The sequence below is a fragment of the Choristoneura fumiferana genome, chromosome 5 (genome assembly GCF_025370935.1).
Source record: "Choristoneura fumiferana chromosome 5, NRCan_CFum_1, whole genome shotgun sequence".
NCBI classification, from domain to species: Eukaryota; Metazoa; Arthropoda; class Insecta; order Lepidoptera; family Tortricidae; genus Choristoneura; species Choristoneura fumiferana.
Window position 1 is genome coordinate 10,538,329 of NC_133476.1, and position 25,555 is coordinate 10,563,883.

Genomic DNA, 25,555 nt, shown 5'->3' on the forward strand with positions numbered 1-25,555 from the left:
GCAGTGCTGATTTTCTGCCAGAACCGTCCGTGACTCACGGAACGATATCCATACTCCATACTTCCATACTTTAATATTATAAATGCAAAAGTAACTCTGTCTGTCTGTCTGTTACGCTTTCACGCCTAAACCAAACCGCTGAACCGATTTTGATGAAATTTGGTACAGAGATAGAATAGACCTTGGGAAAGATCATATATAGGCTATCTTTTATTGCGAAAAAGAGGTTTTAAGGGGTTGAAATAGGGGATGAAAGTTTATATATGAAAGATAGTCATTGTCGTTGATAAATCGATGGTTCTTTATGAAACTTGGCATTTGGGCACGTGATAAGAGATAAATAGAAATTTCCTCGCGCGTTTTTTAAAATTCTTCCTGTGAGGGGGTCAAATAGGGGATGTAACATTACATGGAAGATTGTGATTGATGGTTCTTTAGGAAACTTGGCATTTGGGCACTTATAAGAAAATAAATTCAAAATTTTACCTACCTGCGAAGGGATGTTAGCATAGGGGACGAGAATGTACGCAATGTCTTATTGACATAGACAGTCAGACATGAAAAATGATGATTTTCATATTTTTCTTATTTGTTGTGCTATAAGAGCTACCTTTATGCAAAATTCCAAGTTTTTGGGACAGCCGGAAGTACCAGACCTTTATAATGACTCTAGCTTTTGATTGCCTTGACTTAGAAGTTTTATTTTTTTCACAGCTTTCGGGACTATCCTTCTAACTTACAATAAAGGACGTAAAGTGTCAAGATTTCCCTTTGAATAATTAGTCCTAGAATAATATATAAATAGAATAATTAGTAGTAGGGTAGAATACACGTATTGCTAAAATGTGGCTACCCGCAAAATATTTATGTTTTACCAATACCAAAGAACATGGATAGATGGATGGATGGATGGGAAACAAAAAAAGGAATTAGTTTATATTTATAGCAATGTATTAAAATAGGTTATTTTCAATAAACCGTAGAAGTTTCTATGTGCTATTATTGGCATAATAGGTATCCTAAAAAAATTGAATACTTACTATTCCAGGATTCCGCAAGTATATAGATATTATATATAATATATATCTATGTATAATCAGAATCTCGGAAATGGCTCCAACGATTTCGATGAAATTTGGTATGTAGGGGTTTTCAGTGATGACAAATTGATCTAGCTTGGTCTTATCTCTGGGAAAACGTTTATTAACGAGTTTTAACTCGAGCAAAGCTCGGTCGCCCAGGTACTAATAATAAAATGTGAAAATTAAAATATCATTTTACAAATTTATCAACATACAGAAGGTAAGGTGGCATTTTGACAATTCATTTGTTGTAAAAAAAAAAAGGTTGGAAAAACCGAAAAACCATATGCGGCATTGTAAAACATGATGTACAGTCGAGTTCATAAACTTGTGAGCAAAGATTTGATCAAAAATATCAGAACACGCTTCTACGCCGTTAACAATAGAGTCGTGTTTAGATATTTTTGATCAACTGTTTGCTCACAAGTTTATGAACTGTACTGTACTTGAATCGCACTTCGATTACATAATAGATAGGAGCAGAAATATATGGTGGGGTCTACCCTATGATATGTTTTAATTAAAGATAGCAAGATTGTGATGTCAATTTATTTTATAATGTTTCTTACAAGCACGTTGAGGATGTATGTCCATCCAACTCGCTGGTTTTAGTCACGCTTTAATAATACAGGAGTTATTTGATAGTGGTAGGAAACAAAGGCAAAATATAACAATATTAACCTTTTGGCTAGTGTAAAAAAAGATTTATTTATGATTACATATACAATTAATTATTATCAAAACTAAACATGAATTTACTTAGACAAATAGTCTTCTTCAATAGAAGTACGGCATTATTCTAACATGAACTATTTTATAAAAATTAAGACTAAATATAGATCTAATTTTTTATTATTTCATCTCCACCAGTAGCATGAGCAGCACACTAACTTTATCGCAGACATAAAGCACTCGTCTCTTTCGCACACGCAAGTCTGAAAAGAGCTACTGAGTCCAAACTTTTTCTAACAGATTAGTGTTGTACAGTCAAACAAACTGAATCATAACCCATGAACCTTTGTGCTACTAATGTCATGTTGACATCCCATACTTTTGTCAAGGAAATCATAGTGAAATTGATTATTAAAAGGTTCCATCCTGATACACGAATCAATTTGTTCAACTGTACATAAGACTAAACAAAATTCAACATGTGTGTAATTTTAGAAATTATTTCAACATATTGAAAGTTCTTTATTCATTTGAACATTTTGCACTTTAAATACACACATCAAAAAAGTCTTGGGATACTCATTGTCCTTAGACAAATTTGATGTTTTGACTCACAATCAGTAGATATATGCCTATATTGAAATGTTCAAAACTGTCTAGGGATAAAAAATATTTCTAGGCACTTTTGATGAGTATACCTAATAAACAAGGAGCGGAATTTCTCATAGCAAAAATCAAACGTCAAAGGAATTGAACATAAGTTTTATAAACTATCGATAAATATATATTACAGCAATTAATAAAACAGAAAATAGTAGGTACTTTTAAAATAGCACTTTTTAATTAAGTTACAATTTAAATAAAAAGAGCTTGAGCTGCTTCAAATTAACTTTACATTTAGAGCAGTATATCGTTGAAGAATCTCCATTGTAAATAAGTAAGGGATGTTTTTTTATCCTTTTGTCAATCGTTTTTCTTTTAGGATTAACCATTACCATTTTAATAACACGGGAATGACTTGGAAAAACTCAAGCAACATAAATGTCATAATAAGTGATGTTGACGCGATTTATTTTATTTTAATATGGAGATGAAAGTCGCTTATCAAAGAGGTCAAATGTTACAGAATAATTTTACAAGGCGATAACAAGCGAAGAGTCGATTCGATAACATCAATAACTGGAATAGTCGATAAAACTTTTGTTCAATCCCTTGGATGTTTGATTTTTGCTATGAGAAATTCCACTCCTTGCTAATAAATTTGGCAGTTATTCGTAATATTGTTTTGTTCTACATGAAATTTGCTATGACTCATGAGGGCAGGCTTCATGACTCTGATAAAACGTAGCATGCTAGGCTAGGCCCCCTGAACATCTGAGCAGATTATTTTTCTCTTCTGTGTCAATATTAATTGTTATCTATTTCAATGCGTAAACCGGTCCTTTTTGATTTACTGATTCTATCTCTTAAATCATCTGACTTTGTCTGCTTTCTTGATTTTAGGATTTGCCTTAAGTCTTTGTGGTCTTTAGAATTTGTAGCCTTAGATTCTAGTCTCGACCATACACTAGAGCCTTTTGTAGTAGATATCTTTTGAACTCTGCTCATGGTGTTATGGTCTGACTCATCAGAAGAATATTCCTCTGATGATGAGTGCACACTTGCAGCTCTTGCAGGTACTACCTTTGCACCTAGCCTGGACTGTATATTATTCACACCTACTCTATGTGAACTACTTGTTCTGTCATGAAATCGAAATTTATCTGATATTTTTGTACTTTCTCTTGGTATATATGTACTTCTTGAATTAACTACTTCTATAGACAGTGGAGCATAAACATCTTTTTCTATGGATTTTGATGATTCTATGAAAGCCTGTTGTTTCTTCTTATTTTGCTTGGATTCTTCATCATCTGCATGCATCCTCATTCTCGGAGTCTTGGACTTTTTTTTCCACTCAGAGTCAGAGTTGCTATCTTCTGAATGGCTTTCTGGGGGCCTTTTACCTAGACGCATAGCTAATCGCTTGTTTTTTATCTGAACTCTTTCATAAGGTTCCTCTATTTCATCCTCATAATCATTTTTAGGCAATCTTCTATTGAAAACTTCTTGATGATCATATACTCCCCAAGACTTGCATAAGTCACCCCATGGATTTTTACTAGGAGGTTCCATACTTTCATCATAATAAACATTGGTTTCTCTATGTGATTCTGGTTTTTTCTTCTGCATTTTCTTGTCACCATTTGTAGCAAAACGCATTAAAATTAAGTCATTCTTTGGATGAGGAGCTCCTTCTCGCCAATGATGTGAGGATTTCTGAGCAATCATGTTCTTAAGTTCTTCATTTTTTATTTCGCGGGAATGCAACAACAATGCCAATGCTGCTGATATGTGATCCTGACATACTATATTGCCTGTCAACAAAAAGCATGTGTTATTTTTTCATCCTAATTTTTGGTACCAAAACCTAACAACAATGTCTTTACTAAAACTGACAGCTTCTTGTCTTTAGTGCCAATGAATCAACAGGGATTATCTATGGATAATGATTTAAACCCTCATATCTCCTAGTTAACATACTAATTTTGTGTGTTACATTGACATGACATGACATGTCTTATATCTTTAAATCAAAGAGTATATAACCACTATGTTTTATCTTTAAATTACCAATTCTTGTATTTATTTTGTCTCTAAAAATTTAAATAAAATTTTGTATGTAAGGGTTTTTGGGGATGAAAAATCTATCTAGCTTGGTCTCATTTCTGGAAGCCAAAGATTTATTTCATAATCATAATTCATAATTCTTTTATTGCTTGAAAATAATGTTACAAAAGATCTTAATTTAACAGTTTCACCAAAGCGGCATGTAATCAATTAGAAATTTTTCAATTATCGTAATTTAGTTACACCTATTCTATAATTATAAAATGTCAAGGCATAAAAAATAATAAAAACATTAATACCATTATAATAAATAAATTAAAAATCCACTAAAATCTGTAATAAAATTAAGAGGGTTTATACCTGCTGAGCTGGCAACATTGCATTTTTGTTAGTTTTTCTCGAGTATTCCATAAAAATTTAATGAAAATTAAAAATGTGGTCTGATAAAACTCTTTTCAATATATAAGTTTGTGTCTACCCCAATAATTATTTGTTATAGATTTTTATATTCTGAAAAAACCATTAATAAACATTAATTCGTTTTTAAGGTATATAAAAGTCTATCACAAATAATTATTGGAGTAGACACATTAACTTATATATTGAGAAGAGTTCTATCAGACCACATTTTTAACTTTCATTAAATTTTTAACGGGATAATCAAGAAAAACTAACAAAAATGCAACATTGCCAGCTCAGCAGGTATAAGGCTCTTAAATAAAAGCAATATACAATATCTTTTTCAATTACAAACATGACATTTCATTAATAAATTTCAATTATAAAAACTAATGTTATTGAGTCTAAGCTCAGTCGCCCAGGTACTGTTAGGATAAAATGGGCAATGGATCATTTGCAGCACAAGTCATCATTTTGATACATGCTTCAAATATTTTATATTTATTCATTATTTCTATAATATAAGAATACACACATACAATCTAAAGAATGAAATACAATAAAATATATTGAGATTGGGGAAAAATTTTGCCCAAAATAGTTCATAATATGCCAAGTATGTACTTGGAGCATTCACTAGTAGTTTCATAGTAGCCCTGCTGTTACCAACTATGTTATTGTTGGCATTTTAAGTATACAGTCTAAAACTTACATGAGACATCATCAATCCACTCGAGACTGACAGGCCTGTAATCTTCAAGATACTCAAATATTTCTCTTGTGCTGAGCCCATTTACTCCATTCAAATGCAAAGCATCAAATCGAAAATGCCTTTCATTACCGCTTTCTATGCCAAAGTTACTGTAAAGTTCATCAATTTGTTTTTGTGTTACCACCTTGCTTCCAGAGAGATTCAGACCAAATCTTTTTGCTCTTTCCTCAAACTTTGCTGCATCAATTTTTTCTAGCTGTTTGATAACTAGTCCATCTTTTTCTGCTTTATACAGCTGAAAAAAAACACATACACATGAATTTAAATTAACCAACCAATCAATCAGTTTCCAATCCATCATGTTCATGTAACCCTTCATTGATACATACCAAAGTGGGTTTTATGTCGTTTTCCGGAATAGAATCCTTATCATCACTACCAAGCATAGGGTCGTCACTCATTTCTCCTTCTTCTTTATCCATTGCTTTATAAGAAAATCTGAGATCAGTTGTAAGTAAACAATGACGTTTTACAAGATGTACTACTTTGTTATGTACCTAGTAAGTTTAGCTATCATCTACTTTCCTCAATGTCCTGTACTGTCGTTCTGTCGTTGTCGAATGTGTGTCGAAATGTCGAAATTGTCGAATTGATTTGTCAATCAAGCAGACCACAGACTCAGAAGATGCTTGATCAAAAAACTGATACTTACTATTTCAACTTAAGCGGATATTTACGGCACGACCGAAAGAACGCACATACCATTGCATCCGCTTGTGTGGAATCGTTTTATTGAATGTCTTGCATTATCTGTGGACGATAGTCGATAGTGCGTGACATTGACATTCGCAATGATGACACGCCGAGGAAGAATGTTTTAGTTAGTCTGTGGTACGCCGGTTGGAGTTGGTGCGGTAGACTGGGTTGATTTTGCAAGTTCTATAGAAGAACGAAAAAACCAAGAGAAAACAACAGAAATTTATTATCGGCTTTGAAATTATAAAATGGCACACGACATTATGGTATGAGAATTCATTACCAGCATATTTTTTGTTACTGAAACTGTCTTCTCAAAGTCTGAGTCTGACCAACAAACTTGAGCTATTATTTTTATACCTGTTTATTTCTGAAAGAATTTTATTTTACTAACTATTCAACTTATATTTATTTCAGAGCCAGTTCTACACCTGCTTAAACTACCCGTTGCATGAAAAACTTAGAGCACTCACAAATATTATTGACCAATCGAGCCCTAACAAAGATCTTCAAGCATTGTTTCCCCAGTTGATAAATAATATATTTGCATCGTCGTTCTCGAACGGCTGGGGACTACGAACAGTCACTGGTGATCTGAACAGATATGAATATGAACTTTTGATCAGTTTTCTGGAGCCGCAGGGACCAATGTTTCGTTTATGTTACAAACTTCTGTCAGATCCTCAGTTAAAATACAACTTACCATTAAATGCTTTACCAGTAAGTGATCTATTTGTAGTAAAGACTAATAATCTATTTATGACTAGTGCAGCTTTTATCATGTGGTATTTGCTAGTAGGTTCCTGGGTACATTCACCTAAGTTTGTCAATTGTATTTTTCTTCTTTTCTTTTGTAAAATAAAGAGTTTACACACATACATACATACATAATATGGTAATTAATAAATTAATGAGGGAGAATATTTAAGGTGATTGAAATGTTTTAGATGGATCTTCAGATGACCTTGGAGAGAGGAAGGACCTCGCAGTTCTACTCTGATATGTTGACAACAGACTCCCAGTCACTCAATGTTGTGGCTCTAGCTCTAAGTATCCTTTTTAGAAAGAACTACTTTTATTACTACTGTTTCTGTTGTCCTTCTTGTCTCATTCTTGCTAGAATGCATTTTTTAAGTATACAAAGTAGCTTATGTAAGAAAAAAGAAATAGCCTAGGTTCAGCAGTTCCAGAGATTAAAATTACCCTCTATATACATATAAATAAACAACATTCATCATATAAATAAATATACACCATGGCAGTTTGACTTTATTTTCAAAATAATTAGATTCTAATTGCTGACATTTTTTTTCAAAATTTTTATATGTTGGGCTTCAGGAGGTTTAGCAATACCAACAACATAATAAATCTTCTTTTGGACCATGTAGGTAGATAATGGAGTTTTACTTCTGTGAAACAGTTTGTGTTTATATTTGTATATGTAAAGCCAGATTGGTGGTTTCAATTGATATTCAGATACAATAAATTATGTGTTGCATGAAACATCATGATCAAGACATTCAATTAATGTTAATGTTATATAATATTTCCTTAACTATTAAGTTCAGATCCATTTGACTTTTACATATTTAATTTTGCAATTCATTTGGTGAGCTACAGTCAAAATAAGAGTTCTTGGGAGAACTGGAACAGTGCATACTTTGCTCTAGCCTGTGACTACTTGATGCACTTTCTACCCTCTGATCCCAATGTACCCGTTTTGCCCCATATTCCCAATTATACTGGGAAAGTACACATGGCAGCACCATTGCAGACTGCTAACAGGTCTGTATTCATAACACAAACAAATAAAATAAAATAAAATAAATTAAATTTCTCTTAATATTAATAACAAACATGCTAGAAAGCTATTACAAGGTTTGCTGAATGAACACAAATTATCAAAGAGTTCATCATCTGGACATAGATAAAACGGGAGTGCCAAAGTTTGCATACTTTTCGCTAGTCATACTGATATTTTTGTCCGAATCATCGTTTGTCATAAATTTTTTCCCCCTGAAACCTTACAGTTTTCTAAAAATTTTAAATGCTCATTCTATAGAAAACTATAGGTTAGGTTAGGTTTGTTTTATAACAATTCTGAAATATTATTGGATTCAGAGAAAAAAGAGATTACAAACGATTGTTTTGACAAACATTACATTCGGACTTCCAATAAGTATGGGAGCCAATATGGACCCAGATAAAACATATAATTTCATATAACACTAGAGATTTTCATAACCTGACATAATTTGGTGTGAACATTTCCACCTCTTTTTATTGTTCTGTGATTTCCACTGATGAGATGACATAGATTTAAGAACCTAATTGATAGCTGTTATTGGCCTCTTATGATGTAACCATGTTTGTTTCTTGTATTATTATGACTGTGGTTATGCTGAATATAAATAAATAAATAAAAATCATTCTCTTTAAATAACACATGTTTCTCTCGACAGGCCTTTCAGTCAGCACACTCCATCTCTGCTTATAATACCAGATCTCCCAGGCATAAGCAATCAACACACACCAACACAGAACCAGTCAAGAAATGAGGTGTGGCGTTCTGAAACAGTATTGCAAGTGTTCATAGACATTTGGATGAGTGTTGAACAGTTTAATGCAAGAAGTGTTGAAGTAAGTCTGAGAAATTACTTCTTATTTAAGCTTTTTCAATCTTGAAAGGTAGTAGAGAGGAAGTTTTCCACTGTGCTTTCTACCTATGAATGTGCAACGGCCATATCAGCTACATATACTATGTGGTTCTCTATCGTTTGCCTGAATTTCATATGCCCAAATGTATTGTTCTCTAGAATTTTCATTTGCCATAAAGTAATTTATTTCTGAAATAATAGTTTCTTCTGAGTTGATTTTAAACTAACCTAACCTACATACTGCATTCTATCAGATGACATTTAAAAAATCCTGAAAACAGCATGGTTCTATATATTTTATGGCAAACGTTGGTATGGCAAGTGAAATTCACCTCATTTGATAAGGGTCATACAGGCACCCCTATGGGTTTGTTACAAAAATGTGGATCTTATCCATTTCGTCCTGGAATGTGACCAGATTAAAGAGATTAGGAAAAAATATTTAGATCATGTGAATTTGTATATGATTGTATGTGAATATGATCTTAAGTAAGCCTTTGTCAGATGATGCAATATTATTAGAAATCTGTGGCTTCCCATGAGGCTGACATTTGGTTTACTTAATATTAGATTAAACAGAACCCTTCACCGCCACAAAACAAACGAAGTGTCGTGCTCTGAAGGATTAATTTCGAGTTGAATGTTGGTCATGTATATTTCGGCGGCCGATCGTATAATCCGCCAGATCACCAAATTCCTAGGCATATTGTGAATTGGCTAAGTTACATTCGCCATATCATTCAAAACTCACCATTTAACGATGATTTGCCTAGTGACGTTTAGGCAGATCTTGAAATTCATAGGCATATCATGAAACGCCGCCATATCGGTTTTGGCACTTCGCCGACCGCTCCCGAGGCACGCTCGCTTCGCTCGCTCTGCTCGTACGTTATTGTCACAATTCATACTAGACTAACCACTCCTCGCTACGCTCGTCGTACCAAATTTTTTCTTTTTTTCGGCACATCACGATGTGCCTGGTATAGCTAGGAATATCGTTGCTCTAAACGATCTGCCACATTGTTTCTTAGGCATGTGCCTCATGATCATGATATGCCCGGCCAACTTTTAGGCAATATCATTAAATGGCGCCATTTCGCGATTTGCCTAGGAATTTCGTTATCTGGCGGATTTTACGACCGGCCGCCGACATAGAAGACCGTGGCGTGTGAGGCATTCCATTGGCTGTCACGGCTAGATAACGGGGGCAGTGAAGAGGTTAAGCATAAACACAAGAAGTTAGTTGCGCAGATGAACTTTCATTAGCAACTTTCTTTTACAGATGTACCAAAGAAATTACGCAATCGCCAACTCTAGTCCAGAGCGAGTGAGGACTGTAAGAGTGCTAGTAAAACACATACATTCTTTCTCTGCAAAACATTTATCAGACCCAGAATCTCGATCCTCGACACTAAGAAAATACGCGCGCCAAATAATGTGCGCACGGGCCTACCATTATATCAAACACTTGGTCACGACTTGGCCCTTGGATGCGTCCTTTAGACTCGTCATGGAGCTCTGGTTAAGTCTTATTCAGCCATGGAGATACACTAACAATACTATCAATCAAGACAGGTAGGAAATTTTACTTTAATTATGTATTTACAGTCACTATTTTTAATATGTGACCCATTTTGCAATAAAACATCTCTGTTTTGAATTTTCAGATTCCCTTACACAAACAACAATCAGGAGGAAGGTAGTGGCACAAGCTTGGACGCCAGCTTTATGCAATTCATTGCTGAAAATTATCCTGCATACACATGTATCTTTCAGCTAGTATTGCCTAGATTCACAATGTTGGATTTGACTTCTTTTAAAAATGCTGTTATGCTATTTCGGTTGGGAAAGGTATGAGATCTGTATATGTATAGTAATTATACACTCGAAATTCTAGGCACTACTACGCACTATGCGGTTAGCTGTCTCCTTCGCAACCGATACTATGACTCTAAAGCCGAGTTTAGACTTGCAAGAAAGTGCAAGTTGCATTACATTGCGGCGCTCGATTGACCATTACAAACTCGTTGGTTTTACGGCCTCGCAATGTAATGCAACTTGCATGATTTTTCTTGCAAGTCTAAACTCGGCTTAACGATCGTCGCGGCATATGAGAAGTGGACACTAAAAACCATATTATAGCTTATTGGCTACCCTCTCTATTAGCCCTCTGGATTAGCAATGCGTCTGGAGCTCTTCATTAGCTGTGAATGTATTTATCATCATCGTCATCTTCATCCCAGCCTATGTCCCACTGCTGGGCACAGACCTCCTCTTAGAATGAATATATTTATTACCTTTCAGTTTTTCAGCGCAGCGCCATAAACTTCTCCCACAGTAAAGTAACTCGTTTGTTGTAGTACTTATGGTATCATTGTTTTCATTTCTTTCATTATTGTTTTAGGTATTTTCCCAGCAGCATTTAGTGCCTATATTGAAAGACCTGGAAAAGGCAATAATCTTGAATAATTCAAGCTTCTACAGTAGCCCTGACACAAGTTTCAATAGTTCTGCACTCGACCAAAGGTTAGTTAGCTAATAAATAGTAATATTCCAATTCTAAGTGTGTATTTGTTAAGGTTGCCTGGAAGAGATCGCTCTGAAGCGATAAGGCCGCCTATTGCTTACCTTAGAAAATCTCTATGTATATACTTGTGTTCTCTGTACTGTTTACTGTATTGGTGTGCAATAAAGAGTTATTGTATTGTATTGTATTGTAAATAATTGATGAAATGGCATCCAACCAAACTTCAATCGCTCATATCTTGCTATTTTTCAACGGATATAGATGATTGTTACGTGACTCCAACACATTACACTGATGCGTTTCGAACTCATATACCCTAGATGTAACATCTAGTAGCATGGTGTAAGGTTGTGTCGCTCTGAACATGAGCTCTCGTTGAGTTCGAAACGCGTCACTTTAATGTGGTAATGGTGATAGATGGGTTTATTTGATTTGTGCGTGTTCTTAGTGTAGTGATGGAGGAACTGCATGACCACGCATATCTTGCATAAATGTAGCTATCATAAGGTCGCGGGTGAGCAAAGTAATTGTTTTAGTTCATTGACATGGATCTCCGCAAAGTAACGCCTGATTCAACAAATTATTTAAGGATTCTATTCTGAAATGTTTTTTTTTACAGTTATACGTACAATGGAATAGCACTACACAAATGGGTTGCTATAGCCAAACAAGCACTTTCAGAATTAAATTTGTCAACTAACTTCGAATATGAACCAATATGGGGTGAAAATAACAAGCAAAAATCAGAAGAATTTGTGAAAAAAATTATTTCAGCTAAACTAGGCAGTGAAAAAAATATAGAACAGCTCAGCAAGAAAATCCATCAGCAACATCAAGGTTGGTACTTCGGGCTTTAAATGCCCAAATATCCATCAATAATCTTTCTATATTGTGACGCTAACTTTACGTCATATTTCAAAAATAATAACTATACTTTATACCTGGCTGTCAATTTTACAGGTTTTTGGGCAGGCATCAAACACTGGCTCATGCTGGGTGGTAGCATTGAAGACGAACAGGCCTTGGAAGAATCCAAGAAGGTCCCTACTTATCTCAATGCCTCGATTCATTTTTTTGCAGATATATTCGGGGTAAGAAAGATTTATGTTAATCTGATTGAAACTTCAACTCCACCAAGCTCAGAAAACGTTTAAAAAAGTGCAAAAATTAATTATTTAATTTTTGTCTCGTATCAGTTACAGGAAGCGTCACTGCAGCCTCTCGAACCGGTTGCGGAAGATATTTCCGAACATTCTTCGTTTGCGAACTCTATACAATTTCCTCTGTCTATTACTAACAAGGTAAGATCGATTCAATCTTCAATCAATCTATGTAGGTAAATCTACTAGAACTTCAGATAATTTTGCTTTCTGTTTTTTTTTACAAGCTTTATATATTTTCTGATTTTTCCAATGTGTACTATATGTAGTAACTAACTTTAGTTACCATAATATTCACTCGATCTAATAAGTTCAATCATCATTAAATCCATCATGTAAATAACTAATGGTGGCTTTATTTTAGCTTCGAGACAAATCTAGAAGTATTCGATATCTTGGCGATCCCGACCTAATGCCTATAACAACATACGAAAGCACTATCCTAGTGAGGATGTTGTATCAAATAGCGACAAGAGTAAATGAATTGGTAAGTCCACCTTCTGAACGGTTCTCTATCGTTTGCCCGAATTTCATATGCCCGAATGTATCGTTTTCTAGAATTTTCATTTGCCATAAAGGAATTTATTTCTGAAATAGTAATTTCTTCAGAGTTGATATTAAACTAACCTAACCAAACCTACTGCATTCCATATGATGACATTTTAAAAAATCCTGAAAACAGCACGGTTCTATTTATTTTATGGCAAGTGAAATACGGGCAAATGAAATTCGGGCAAGTAAAGGTAAACGCTTTTGAACGCCACGGTCGGCCACAGACGACAAAAAAAATATATCTGAAAATCGATCCATAGGCGCCACAAAATGCCGACATGGCGCCTATGGCACGATGTTCAGCTGTCGCGTTTTGCCGGCTGTGGCGTTAAAAAGGTTAAAACTACCAAGCTTGGTAAATAAGTGTCCACTTTGTAAGTTGATCAGTAAGTGCAATGATTTTTAATGTTTCAGTATCAAGACGAATTTCCGAATCTATGGAACAGGAATGACTTTTGGGGGTATGTCGCGCGCGAGGTGCTACAAACGCCATGCACTATCCAAACTTACATGCGGGATGCGTCGAACCGTCAAAGCATTGTAAGTCAGAACTTGCCACCGCGACTTTCTTTGCGACGGCTGGGCTCCCACGCTTTCGTCGGCTGGCTTATAATTGGTTATGTAATCCTAAGAATGTTCTTCTCAGTCGGCGGTCTGTTTTATATCTTTATACTTTTTGTAATCTGGGCTTTGTTCGTGTTTACGAAAGCTTCGTGTAAAATGTTACGAATCATGTCATGAGTGTACTATAGATTAGAAATAATAAAAAAAGTATTTTTATACATTTGTTTTATTGCTATAAAACTTTACAGATTTATTAATTATCCTTATTTAAATTTAAACACGCAAAACCACAAATAAATGTAATCATTTTCAGACATGGGTTCCGCCCGTAACTAATACGGCAAAGCGTCAATTGTCAAGAACAAAACTTAGTTAACATACTATATACATGCGCAGCGTGCATTCTGTTTATTTATATTAACTTTAAGCATAGATATGCCTCTCGCTTTTATAAAGGCAATGGCGAGAGCAAATAATTTATCAAGTATTAAGGTGATTTTTCACCGGCGAGGCGAGACGAGAATTGAAATTTGTATTGCGGCGGGCGCGCGATAATGCATACAAATTTCAATTCTCGTCTCGCCTCGCCGGCGGAAAATCACCTTTACGTAACTAGTCATCCGAACATCTCGCTCGGTCATCATTATCAACAATATTTCTTAAGCGTGAGTTTCGGCACGATATTCATAGAGGCGAGCTCCTGGAAGAGTAGTTTGCAGGCGTAAGGCATCTCCACAGTGGAGACGGCGGCGGAGGAACGACAGGCGTGGCACCACGCGCGCGCCGCCAGCCGGCCACACGTGCCGCAGATGTCCGCGGAAAATGCGTCCGAAGCCAGCATTAGGCGCTCCATCAACAGCATGCTGAGGACATAGTAATGATAAAACGGTTGTAAGCTGTGAAAAAGACTAAAAAATAATAGGGAATATTACTGCAATTTTCTGCCGTCAGAGTGCAGCACTAGCACAAACAGATTTTTGGTTATCTTAAACGTCCATAGGATGCCATAATATCATATTATTACTTTTTTTTTGGAAATATAGCACTGTTTTTACCATCGATGTAAATATCATGTTATTTTGTTGCTAATAAATATGTCAGATTTCTATAGATTACTCTTTGGTCATGAATCCGTCATGTCATGACGACAAAATTAGCGTTTAAAAAAAAAACCTGAAAGAAACCGGTTTTTTTTGTCAAGTTCCATTCGATAAATTGCAATGTTTCCTTGCAATGCTTGTTTCTCGGGTCTTGGATGTTTAATGTATTTAAGTATGTATTTATCTATATAAGTACTAGCTTTTGCCCGCGACTTCGTCCGCGTGGAATAGTAACTTTGGGAAGTATTTAATTTATTTAGGATACCTATTTTGCCAATAATTAGCACATAGAAACTTCTACGGTTTACTGAAAATAATGTATTTTAAAACATTGCTATAAATATTCCTAAACTATTTTTTTTTGTTTTTCCATCCATCCATTCATCCATGTTCTTTGGTAAAACATAAATATTTTGCGGGAAGCCACATTTTAGCAATACGACGTGTATTCTACCCTGCCAACATAAAATGGCTACTTAATTCTTCATAGTGAACTCTTGACACCTAACGTCCTTTATTGTAAGTTAGGAGGGTAGGATTATAATTAAGACGGAATTTTTACTAAGCATAGCTACACATATTTCCGATAAATATACGTATAGTAATTTGTTTGGAATTCCTTAAGAAATTTCATCCCCATATTTTCAAGTAAATAGGTCGAAATTTGAAAAAAGCCGGAACAAATGTTTTTTAGGGTTCCGCAGCTCAAGAAGAAAAAATGGAACCCTTATAGGATCACTTTCAAAAGTCAAGGCAATTAAAAGCTACAGTCATTAAAAAGGTGTTTCCATGTAAATCGCCTTAACAGAAAAAGTAATAGGGTACTTCCGGCTGTCCTGGAAACTTGGAATTTTGCATAAAGGTAGCTCTATCAATAAATAAGAAAAATCTGAAAAATTATAATTTTCATGTCTGACTGTCTATGTATTGACCCCACATTGCGTACATTTTGCTTGAGCTTAGAAGGCTCTATTAACACTTTTTTTTTTTTTTATACGACTGGATGGCAAACGAGCAAGTGGGTCTCCTGATGGTAAGAGATCACCACCGCCCATAAACATCTGCAAACCAGGGGAATTGCAGATGCGTTGCCAACCTAGAGGCCTAAGATGGGATACCTCAAGTGCCAGTAATTTCACCGGCTGTCTTACTCTCCACGCCGAAACACAACAGTGCAAGCACTGCTGCTTCACGGCAGGATTAGCGAGCAAGATGGTGGTAGCAATCCGGGCGGACCTTGCACAAGGTCCTACCACCTGCAGAACACACTGCATCATCCCCTCTGCTAACATCACCTCAAAGGTAAAATTTTCAAAATCGCTTGAACAAATATCCATTTATTTCTTATAAGTGCCCAAATGCCAAGTTTCATAAAGAACTATCGATTTATCTTCGACAATGACGATCTTCCATATAAAGTTTCATCCTCTATTTCACCCCCTCACAGCAAGAATTATAAAAAACTCGCGAATAAATATCTTTTTATCTCTTATCCCGTGCCCAAATGCCAAGTTTCATGAAGAACCATCGATTTATCTTCGACAACGACGATCTTCCATATAAAGTTTCATCCCCTATTTCACCCCCTCACAGGTCAAATTTTCAAAAAAGCTCACACAAATATCGATTTATTTCTTATTAAGTGCCTAAAAGCCAAGTTTCATGGTTTTATCTTCGACAACGACGAACTTCCACCTTATAAACTTTCATCCCCTATTTCAACCCCTTAAAGCCTCTTTTTCGCGAAAAAAGATAGCCTATGTTCTTTCCCAAGGTCTATTCTATGTCTGTACCAAATTTCATCCAAATCGGTTCAGCGGTTTAGGCGTGAAAGCGTAACAGACAGACAGACAGACAGACAGAGTTACTTTCGCATTTATAATATTAGTATGGATAGTATGGATGTTTATCCGTTGCCTAGTATCCATAGTACAAGCTTTGCTTAGTTTGGGACTAGGTCAATTGGTGTCAAGTGTCCCATGATATTTATTTATTTAGTGCAAACACACACACACACACATCACATTTAAATATTAATTACGTAGTATTCTTTGTATTAAATAACTAAATTATTATTTTCAATACATTTGCTCGAAAATCATTTTAACTATTCGTCCGGCTGATGATGATGATGAAGAATGTGTAGCTTCGACGGTTTATCCCTTAGATCCTTATGACAGAGCGATAGACTGACACATTATGGTATTACAACATAGGACATGAAAAAAACCTATTGAAAAAAACTTGTTTAAAACTTGTTTTTTTCGTTTTTAACCAGAAAATTTCAAATGTTTTTTATCAAATATTTCTTGGAAAAAAAAACCGAAAGAAACCGATTGGGGGGAAAAAACAAAAAAAAAATTGTTTCTTTCGAGCATTTTCAACGCTAGACAAAATATAAAGAGAACTGACGTTGTCATGGCGGTTTGCGCCAGTGTCGCCCCCTGCCAAATCTTTACGTAATATTCCCTATTGACAACGTTCTAGCCAGCCAAAGTTTAAAGAAAGAGGAACTGGCGAACGCATCCATCTTCAAACATTACTTAAAATCACAGATCTTGACAAGAAAAAGTAACACTTGCTTTGCTCTCAGTCAATAACCTAACCAACAAAAAGTTGGAAAACCCCCGATCTTGTCATTCAATGTTCAATATCTCAAAAACGGCTGAACCGACTTTTATAAAACATATCTAAGAACCATCGCTAGAAAACCTGCTTTCAAATAAAAAAACACATTCTAATCGGTTCAAGAGCTACGGTGCCACAGACAGAGACACATAGCGGTTAAACTTATAACACCCCGCTTTTTGCGTCGGGGGTTAAAAATGTAAAGACCACATTATTTTGTCTTATAAAATGTTTAGCTATGTATGTAGCTTTATTTTCGTTCCCAGATTTTCAATAAAGTTCCATGTGCGCTTAAGCGGGCGACCTTACCCACATGAACTTGAGGCTTACACAACAACAACTCATCATCATCCATCATCCCAGCCTATATACGTCCCACTGCTGGGCACAGGCCACCTCTCAGAACAAGAGGGCTTGGGCCATAGTTCCCACGCGGGCCCAGTGCGGATTGGGAACTTCACACGCACCATTGAATTGCTTCGCAGATTTGTGCAGGTTTCCTCACGATGTTTTCCTTCACCGCAAAGCTCATGGTAAATTTCAAATGTACAACAACAACTATAAGTTATAAATATTATAAAATAAGATTGAGTCGTTACCTGGCCCCATATCCGATGAGGCAGTCCCGCTCCATCTCTCCGAGGCGCAGGCCGCCGTCGCGCGAGCGCCCCTCCGTGGGCTGGCGCGTAAGTACTGCCCTCGGCCCCCGCGCACGTGCATGCATCTTGTCTTGCACCATATGCTTCAGCTTTTGGTAGTACACCTGCCATATCATCCACAAAAATGTATTATTGCTGGGTTTGTATTAAAGGTAACAACTATACGAGTATTTAACGTAAATAAATGGGATCATTAAAAACTGTTAGTCAATTTGTTTTCAAGTGGCCAAGTGAAGACTTTCCGATCAACAGTCCCTTTAAATGTGGACCTGTATTGTGATTATGAGTAACTACACTTTTTAAAATCTTTTTGATCATGAAATTATATTGATGTCACCTTATTTAAAAATTGTAATTTTCATTGGTTTGTATATATAACCTTTTTAAACTTTCATAACCTGAGCAATCCTTAACTTATCTTTTGAATGTTTTTTTTTTTCAAAGGTGCATAATCAATTGAAGCTCGTGGTAAAACTCACCGGTCCAGAATAAATATAAGCTTCGAGAGGCTCCCCAGTCAAGCCCGAGTAGAAAATGTCTTTTCCGTGATAGTTATATCCATGTTTCTCTAGTTCCTTGCAGACATCGAGAACTTTGGAACCTCCAAACGCAGTACCTGTAAATAACACAAACGCAAAAGTCAATGAGATATAAACTTTTTTTAATAAAAGTACTTAAATAAAAATGTTACAAACCATAATGAAATTTGCCCTCCATTAGCCCTGCCTTTCCTGCTAACAACTCTATGGTTTTTCCAACTGTCATTCTTGAAGGGAAACCATGAGGGTTCATGATCATATCTGGACAAATACCTCTGTCGTTAAAAGGCATGTCTTCTTGCTGCACAATTAGCCCAGTCACGCCTTTCTGCCCATGGCGCGAACTAAATTTGTCCCCTATCTCAGGAATTCGTGTTTGTCGAAGCAATATTTTGATTAGAAAAGCATCTTCCGAGTTCGATGATACCATCACTTTTTCTACATAAGATTCGACAGGACCCTTGTAGGTTATAGGAACGTCCTTATATTCCACCTGCTGTGGCTGACCCTGCGTCACTGGGTTTATTGTAGCAGGAGGCATCTGTTTGTTGATTAATACTTGTCTGTTTTCGACCATCTCCCCTGGCGAGGCGATGCCGTCGGTATCGAGAATTTCATGTGCTCTGATAACTTTACCAGTTGCAACATCTCTCGAAGGCCCTAATATCCTATCTGAAGTCTGGTTACTGTATCTTTTCATTGTTGTCTTAGCGCTTTTATAGACAAGGCAGCGGCCATATCCCCTGTCGATAGAGGCTTTGTTGAGGATCAAGGCGTCTTCAATGTCGTAGCCGCTGTAGCTCATGACAGCCACTGTAGCATTCTGGCCGGCGGGTAGCTTGTCAAAGTTTGTCAACTCAATTGTTCTTGTCTTCACCATGGGGCATTGGGGATACACCAAATTGTACATGAGTGTATCTATCCTGTTTTTCTGATTATAACCAATTGTTCCTAAAATTTATTTAAATCATTAGTAAGCAATCATTTAAAATACATACTAAAACAAATATAACCAAGAAATAAACAAAAACATACCCATAGCTTGTTTTCCCATAGCACACTGGTACGTGTTTCTCGGACTCTGGTTGTGGTGCGGATACGGTACGAGGCCGGCACAGACGCCCAGAATTGTAAAAGGCTCTATTTCCAAGTGCGTAGTGACATACGGATCAATTTCGCTCTCGACCGTAGCAATATGGCTGTCATTTTCTTCGTTCACATCCAAGTATTCTATGAGGCCGTCATTTAAAAAATCTTGGAATTTGCGTATGCCTCGGTTCAGCTCATTTATGTGGTGTTGTTGGACCAAAGGGTGGCCTTTCTCTACAATAATATAAGGGCGGCATAGCCTGCCGCCATCGCTACATATGTAGACTGTCCTCTGATTGTGGTTGGGGTAAATAGAAACGAATGCAGAGATCAGACCACGCCGCCTGAACATCCTGAACACTCTGATCAGTTTTTTATACTGCCTTGAAACCCCAAGTATGTTACCTGAAATAAAAACAAGTAAACATTTACTTAATACAAGCTCATTTTGCTGCGTTATTATAATTATTATTCATTACACCGCAGTATGAGAGATATGTTCTAAGCTAATTTTAAAATATGAATAATTACCATTTAAGAACACCATATAAACAGCTGGATGATTAATTTCTTCACCACCTAGGAGCCTCACATCTTCAACACCAGCATTGCAAGCCAATCTTGAAATGGGGATCTCTGAACATTCAGTGGTTATATGTGTCATCAGAGCCAGATTCTTTACCAACCCACAAGCTTCACCTTCAGGTGTGTCGGAAGGACACAGCATTCCCCATTGAGAGGGTTGCAATGACCGAGGCCCGGAGACTTTCCTTGTTTTCTCGAATTGGGAGTTTACTCTGGTCATCATACCCAAAGCTGATATGTAACTCAGACGACTTAGAACCTGAGTTACCCCATGCCTTTCCATTTTAAATCGTTTGATAGTCCAATTACCCTAAAATTAAAAAAAATTGTAAAGTTAAAAATAATATTGGAGGAACTTATGTACTTTGTGATCTGAATTTTAAGTAGATACTTACAGAAGAAATAGCAGTGAATAAGCCATTGGCTATTAAGTCTGGCCTCATATGTTTTACTACATCAAATGGAGCAGCTTTAACTTTTGGTATTATTTTGTCAGCAATGGACTTCAATTCCCAGTTGAACCTTTTGAAAAGATCTTCAAACATGAGTGCAAGTAAAGAACCTGCCAATTCAAGCCTCTTATTTCCGTAGTAATCAGGGTCGTCTATGGCAGCTTTATTTGTCTCTGCCTCAATGACTCGCTTCACCATTATCGCCAAATAAATGGCTTTGACATAAAAGTTGAAATTTTCAACAGTTACATGGGCTAGGATGGTGGTGGCTAATAAATCGCGAGCCTCATCAATTGGTGTCCGAGACTTAGAATTTGCTGTTGGAAATCTGTAACAGGAAAACAGAACTCGCTTTCACTATTTAAAGACATTATAGATAATTTGTTCATTAACAGTCTCTCAATTATATTAATGCAAGTGCCATGAAAACAGACCATCGAAAGATACTTCTTGTGAGGAAGTCTTATTGTACTAATTATATTGTTGTTGCTACAATTCATGAAAATTTTAAAAATCTTACCTCTTTACTTTTAATTTACTGCCTACATAAGCAAGTGCTTGGTTTTGAGTAAATATCTTTAGGTTGTGGCAATCCACAATGCATGGAGCCATTTTCTTGACAGTGGCATCATCTGTGCCTACAAGTTGCATTATTTCTTGATCACTGCAAATGCCCATGGCTTTAAAAGCTACAGTAATGGGGATATCCTAGAAGACAAATAATATAATCCATAACTGTATTGAGTTAAATTATGGTGGGACTTGTAAAATAAAATACACACACGCATATAAAGATGATAGTCATTCATGATGCAGAACAGTTGTGTGTGTACACAAAACAATAACTAATTGATGCACCATCAATTACTAAGCAGGGCCCCTTTTGCATGCACAGTCAAAACCGTTTACAGCAACACCAGTCATAACAACATATCCAATGTTACAACCAAGAAAAAAGGTTATAACCAACCATGTTTAAAAACCAGATATTGATGTCCTTTTGACGTCATTATAAACAGTTTTGACTGTAGCACAGAATAAGTAATAGTACAAGTACAGAAGGTTCTCTCTTTTGATGTTGACGAAAGCCGCCATTTTATATGCCTACGTAATTTTTATTAGCAAAATCACCGCGCTCCACCAAGCCACATTGAACTCTATTGGTACGCGCGAAGGTCGTTATTATTCTGCACCAACGTTTTGGTTTAGGATAGGGTTGTAAATCAATAAAAAAATAATACTCACATATAACTTAAAAATAAATTCGGACAAATACTTAGTTTTCTAGCATTTTTGCATTTTTAAATTGACGCGCCTACGATCTCCGACGGTAACAAAATGGATAATGGTACAAGGTCGCGTGCCGAATGCGTCGTCGGCAGCCTCAAAGGTTTTGTACACCCGCAGTGGGCATTGGTAAATCGCGAATTACCTATCTGTTCTTTTGTCGCACTCGCACTTAATATGGTTTCGAACAGAATTGGATTAGTTAGTGTAATGTTATGTACAGAATAGAAAGTAGTAAGAATTTTAGTGTTGCAAATTGCAATTAATGAAATTTTCATGAATTTCCAAAAAAATAAAATTCATGTTCAGATAACATTACATAGTTTCCATGCTATTTAGTGTGGCTATACATATACTGTTTCAGCGCTCAAAGTGTACAATTTAAATAAATACCTACATATCCCAAAAATCGAAACACCACGCTATTTCATGATAGATATTCTAATATCCTCACCAATCCTAAAATCGCGAGGTTTATTTAGGTTTAATATTTTTTGCACTCATTGTGAACCAGTTTCACGAAAATCACACAGTTACACGTAGCGTTACGCGGCGCGACTATTTCGAGCGAGACTGCGAGCGTACATGCCGGGCGGCGCTCATAGCCCTACTGAGTTAACCCACGCCGGCGTGGGGTGTTTTGATACTTACAGAATCGTACCTATATCGCGGAGTGCGCCGCGCCTGACTGTAGGTAGTACTAGTTCTATATGAGTCCTGTACACTGTCTATTACATACATAAAGAGCCTTTCTTAAGTTTCTTAACTATACTTAATTCAACAAACTTACATCTGATAATGCATTGTGTCTCAGGACATATTTAGAATTTTTCAAAATGACTATAGTCCTGGTTTTTTTCTCATGGGTAGAACTTGTAACTTGACACTGGATAGCTCCTTTAAACTCATCCACAATCATTCTGTTTCTGGATAACTGTTCTTGAATTAATATCACTTTTTCTTGTCCTGGGAAACCAAAAAGTAAAGTAAAATTTTAAATGCATTACAAAATCAAACTTAAAAGTCAATTTATTATAATACTGACTAATTAGTAATTAAGTAATGAGTAGGTATTAATAGTTTTGTATAACTAGTATATTAAATAATTAAATTTGAGTTACCAGTACATTAAACAATTTGTGCTGTTTAATTTATACATAATGGTAAAGATGCCTAGCAAAGTAAATTACTTTATGTAGTGTAATAGTGTTTTGATTGCATTCTTTCTTGGGAAAATACCTACAAAGAGTGAATGTCATGATACCTCTAATGATGAAGTAACCTCCTGGATCATGAGGGCATTCATTCAAATGTGCTAATTCCTTGTCGGATTTATTAGTTAGCACACAATTTGATGACCTCAGCATAAGTGGCATTCTGGAAGATTCATAAAAAAAAAATTGCTAAAAAGGATATCAAATTTGTGTTTGTTGTGCAGTATTTATAAATTAACCTCTTCAGTCCTGTCTTTTTTTAACATACATAGTTCTACAGACCAAGATGAGAACTCAATTTTGTGATTTTGGAAATTATTCCAATAAATTTTATTTAAGTTCTCATTTCATAGAAAAATTTCTACTACAGATAGTACATTCAGCAATTATTCTTACTATTGAAATAAATATAGTTTTTGGTTTAGAACTTTTAAGTTTAAGGATAGAATTTTCTATTTACCTGCCAATCAACTGTTTGTTTTTGATGACTCTTTGGTTGCCCCTAATGTATTCAATATCCACAGTTATTGGGGCAGAGTAGGTCATGTCTCGGAGCCGGCATTCATGGGGAGTAGTTGGCTTTGTCACATTAAACCCTTCTTCCAAATCTGGGGTCCCAACATATGCATTGAGATATTTCACATAAAACAATGGGTCAGAATCACAAAACACTTTTTCATTGGCCTGAACTATTTTCTTAATTTCCACATTAATAAAGTAGTTGAAGGAATCAATGTGTTGTTTTACAAGACCTTTAACTTGTAGAAAGGAAGGCACTAGCTTCCATTTGTCCTGGAACAGATAAAAAAATAAGACGTGAATGTTTATCACAAGCCTGACCAGGAACACGTAACTTGAGTCTATGCTATGTATTCGGCATCACTTATGATTTGGATAAATGAACAGTTTTAAAAAAAAACATGTTAATTCAGTTTTTCACTAACCTCCAAAGTTTTCACCGGCTCTCTATGGCCTTTATCCCATTCAGGAGCTATCTCTCCCATTGTCGCACACGTGAAATTACCACACAGTAACGAACGAAGTATTACATCAGCTATTTGCCATTGCTTGCAATTAATATTTTTTTATTATTTCAAATAGCTTATTTCACTTCATGCATCGCGTGTACTTCCTATGGAATGAATTGAATTAATTTAGATTAGAACTTCTAATTTAGAAGTAAAAAATAACATCAAACCACAACCAAACCAAACTACTGTGTTGGGTGACTGTCTGACTGACAAACGAAAATGACATCTGACAGCACGTGTGCTGCGTGTGCTCTTAGCGTGTGCTTATTGATAAACAATGACATGAACGGCTATAAATGTAACTAAAACAAGCTGATTAAGACTCCAACACACTCACCTATCTACTTAAAGTAGTCAGAAAATAGGTTATTTGAATGTTGGATGTTGTCTCTCCTTCCTCTTTGGTTGGATGAACAACAAAAATTTAGTTCAAGTTAAAATGAAAAATGTTGATCATACATGTGGACAGTCAGTTCTGCTTCTGCAGGGCTATTACGAAACTCGAAACTTGAATTAAGATTGTTTTTTTGGAATCTTTTTGTATTTTTTATTTCAATTCCAAATTTTTACTTTTACGGTCATCCCGTAAAACCTTAATTGAAAATACAAACTGAAATATAGATGCACAGAAAAACCAGAAAAATAAGACCATCACTGGAAATCGAACCCAGGTCCTCGGTATTCCGTACCACGTGCTATACCGCTACACCACTGATGGTCAACGGTACCGACACGAATTTCCCCTATGCACCTCATATCTCAGCTTGTTTTGTTTCTTATTTAGCCACTTAAGCAGTGACGCTAGCGACATCTATGCCGTAGCCCTCATCGAGAAACTTTTTCGCACTCCAATGGAACTAACCGCTCACCCGGACAAGAGATATCGTTACTAAGCAATCAAATTAAGATTGTTTTTTTTGTATGTTTGTATTTTCAATTTAGGTTTTACGGGATGACCGTAAAAGTAAAAATTTGGAATTGAAATAAAAAATACAAAAAGATTGTGCTATCTCTTTTTATGTGTACGTCTATTCCAGGTACGCAACACACTCGCTACTAAAATACAACCCCCGTTTAGAAAAACCTTTATTAACCGGTCACATGTATAATGTATACTTTGCTGCTGTCAGGTGTCATTGGCAGTAATGGTTGATGGTTGCTAACCTAAAGCGACCGGTTGCCATTAAGCAAAAAGGTGAAGTTGAAGTTGAAGTTCGTAT

At 35.9% G+C, this 25,555-nt stretch overlaps 3 protein-coding genes across 3 annotated transcripts; 1 reads left to right on the top strand and 2 right to left on the bottom strand.

The window, feature by feature from the left end:
* Nucleotides 1–1,616: 1,616 nt before the first annotated feature.
* Nucleotides 1,617–6,163, bottom strand: LOC141428086 (uncharacterized). Its single transcript, XM_074087826.1, has 3 exons — nucleotides 5,925–6,163; nucleotides 5,536–5,830; nucleotides 1,617–4,171 (listed from the first exon to the last, which is right to left on the bottom strand). The coding sequence occupies exons 1-3, from the start codon at nucleotides 6,015–6,017 to the stop codon at nucleotides 3,162–3,164; spliced, it is 1,398 nt and encodes a 465-aa protein (XP_073943927.1). The 5' UTR covers nucleotides 6,018–6,163; the 3' UTR covers nucleotides 1,617–3,161.
* Nucleotides 6,164–6,401: 238 nt separating this feature from the next.
* LOC141428088 (sphingomyelin phosphodiesterase 4) lies at nucleotides 6,402–13,967 on the top strand. Its single transcript, XM_074087828.1, has 13 exons — nucleotides 6,402–6,557; nucleotides 6,709–7,011; nucleotides 7,239–7,341; nucleotides 7,860–8,076; nucleotides 8,754–8,931; nucleotides 10,231–10,523; nucleotides 10,616–10,799; nucleotides 11,353–11,474; nucleotides 12,095–12,312; nucleotides 12,436–12,566; nucleotides 12,672–12,776; nucleotides 13,000–13,122; nucleotides 13,602–13,967. Exons 1-13 carry the CDS (start codon nucleotides 6,540–6,542, stop codon nucleotides 13,926–13,928), a joined length of 2,322 nt encoding a protein of 773 aa, XP_073943929.1. The 5' UTR covers nucleotides 6,402–6,539; the 3' UTR covers nucleotides 13,929–13,967.
* Nucleotides 13,960–24,549, bottom strand: Polr3B (RNA polymerase III subunit RpIII128). The gene is made up of 12 exons (XM_074087827.1): nucleotides 24,249–24,549; nucleotides 23,765–24,096; nucleotides 23,355–23,467; nucleotides 22,881–23,056; nucleotides 21,324–21,511; nucleotides 20,747–21,131; nucleotides 20,298–20,661; nucleotides 19,713–20,171; nucleotides 18,834–19,628; nucleotides 18,618–18,754; nucleotides 18,079–18,242; nucleotides 13,960–14,614 (listed from the first exon to the last, which is right to left on the bottom strand). Exons 1-12 carry the CDS (start codon nucleotides 24,306–24,308, stop codon nucleotides 14,398–14,400), a joined length of 3,390 nt encoding a protein of 1,129 aa, XP_073943928.1. The 5' UTR covers nucleotides 24,309–24,549; the 3' UTR covers nucleotides 13,960–14,397.
* Nucleotides 24,550–25,555: the final 1,006 nt, after the last annotated feature.

Excerpts from the sequence above, each read along its gene's own strand:
- LOC141428086 (XM_074087826.1), bottom strand. The coding sequence starts at position 6,017 with ATGGATAAAGAAGAAGGAGAAATGAGTGACGACCCTATGCTTGGTAGT. Across the intron at positions 5,831-5,924 it reads ACGACATAAAACCCACTTTG|CTGTATAAAGCAGAAAAAGA; the intron begins GTATGTATCAAT and ends GTTTTTTTTCAG. Across the intron at positions 4,172-5,535 it reads GTGGATTGATGATGTCTCAT|GCAATATAGTATGTCAGGAT; the intron begins GTAAGTTTTAGA and ends TTTTGTTGACAG.
- LOC141428088 (XM_074087828.1), top strand. Across the intron at positions 8,077-8,753 it reads CCATTGCAGACTGCTAACAG|GCCTTTCAGTCAGCACACTC; the intron begins GTCTGTATTCAT and ends TTCTCTCGACAG. Across the intron at positions 12,567-12,671 it reads TTTTTGCAGATATATTCGGG|TTACAGGAAGCGTCACTGCA; the intron begins GTAAGAAAGATT and ends GTCTCGTATCAG.
- Polr3B (XM_074087827.1), bottom strand. The coding sequence starts at position 24,308 with ATGGGAGAGATAGCTCCTGAATGGGATAAAGGCCATAGAGAGCCGGTG. Across the intron at positions 24,097-24,248 it reads AGCCGGTGAAAACTTTGGAG|GACAAATGGAAGCTAGTGCC; the intron begins GTTAGTGAAAAA and ends TATCTGTTCCAG. Across the intron at positions 23,057-23,354 it reads AGGTTACTTCATCATTAGAG|GACAAGAAAAAGTGATATTA; the intron begins GTATCATGACAT and ends TTGGTTTCCCAG.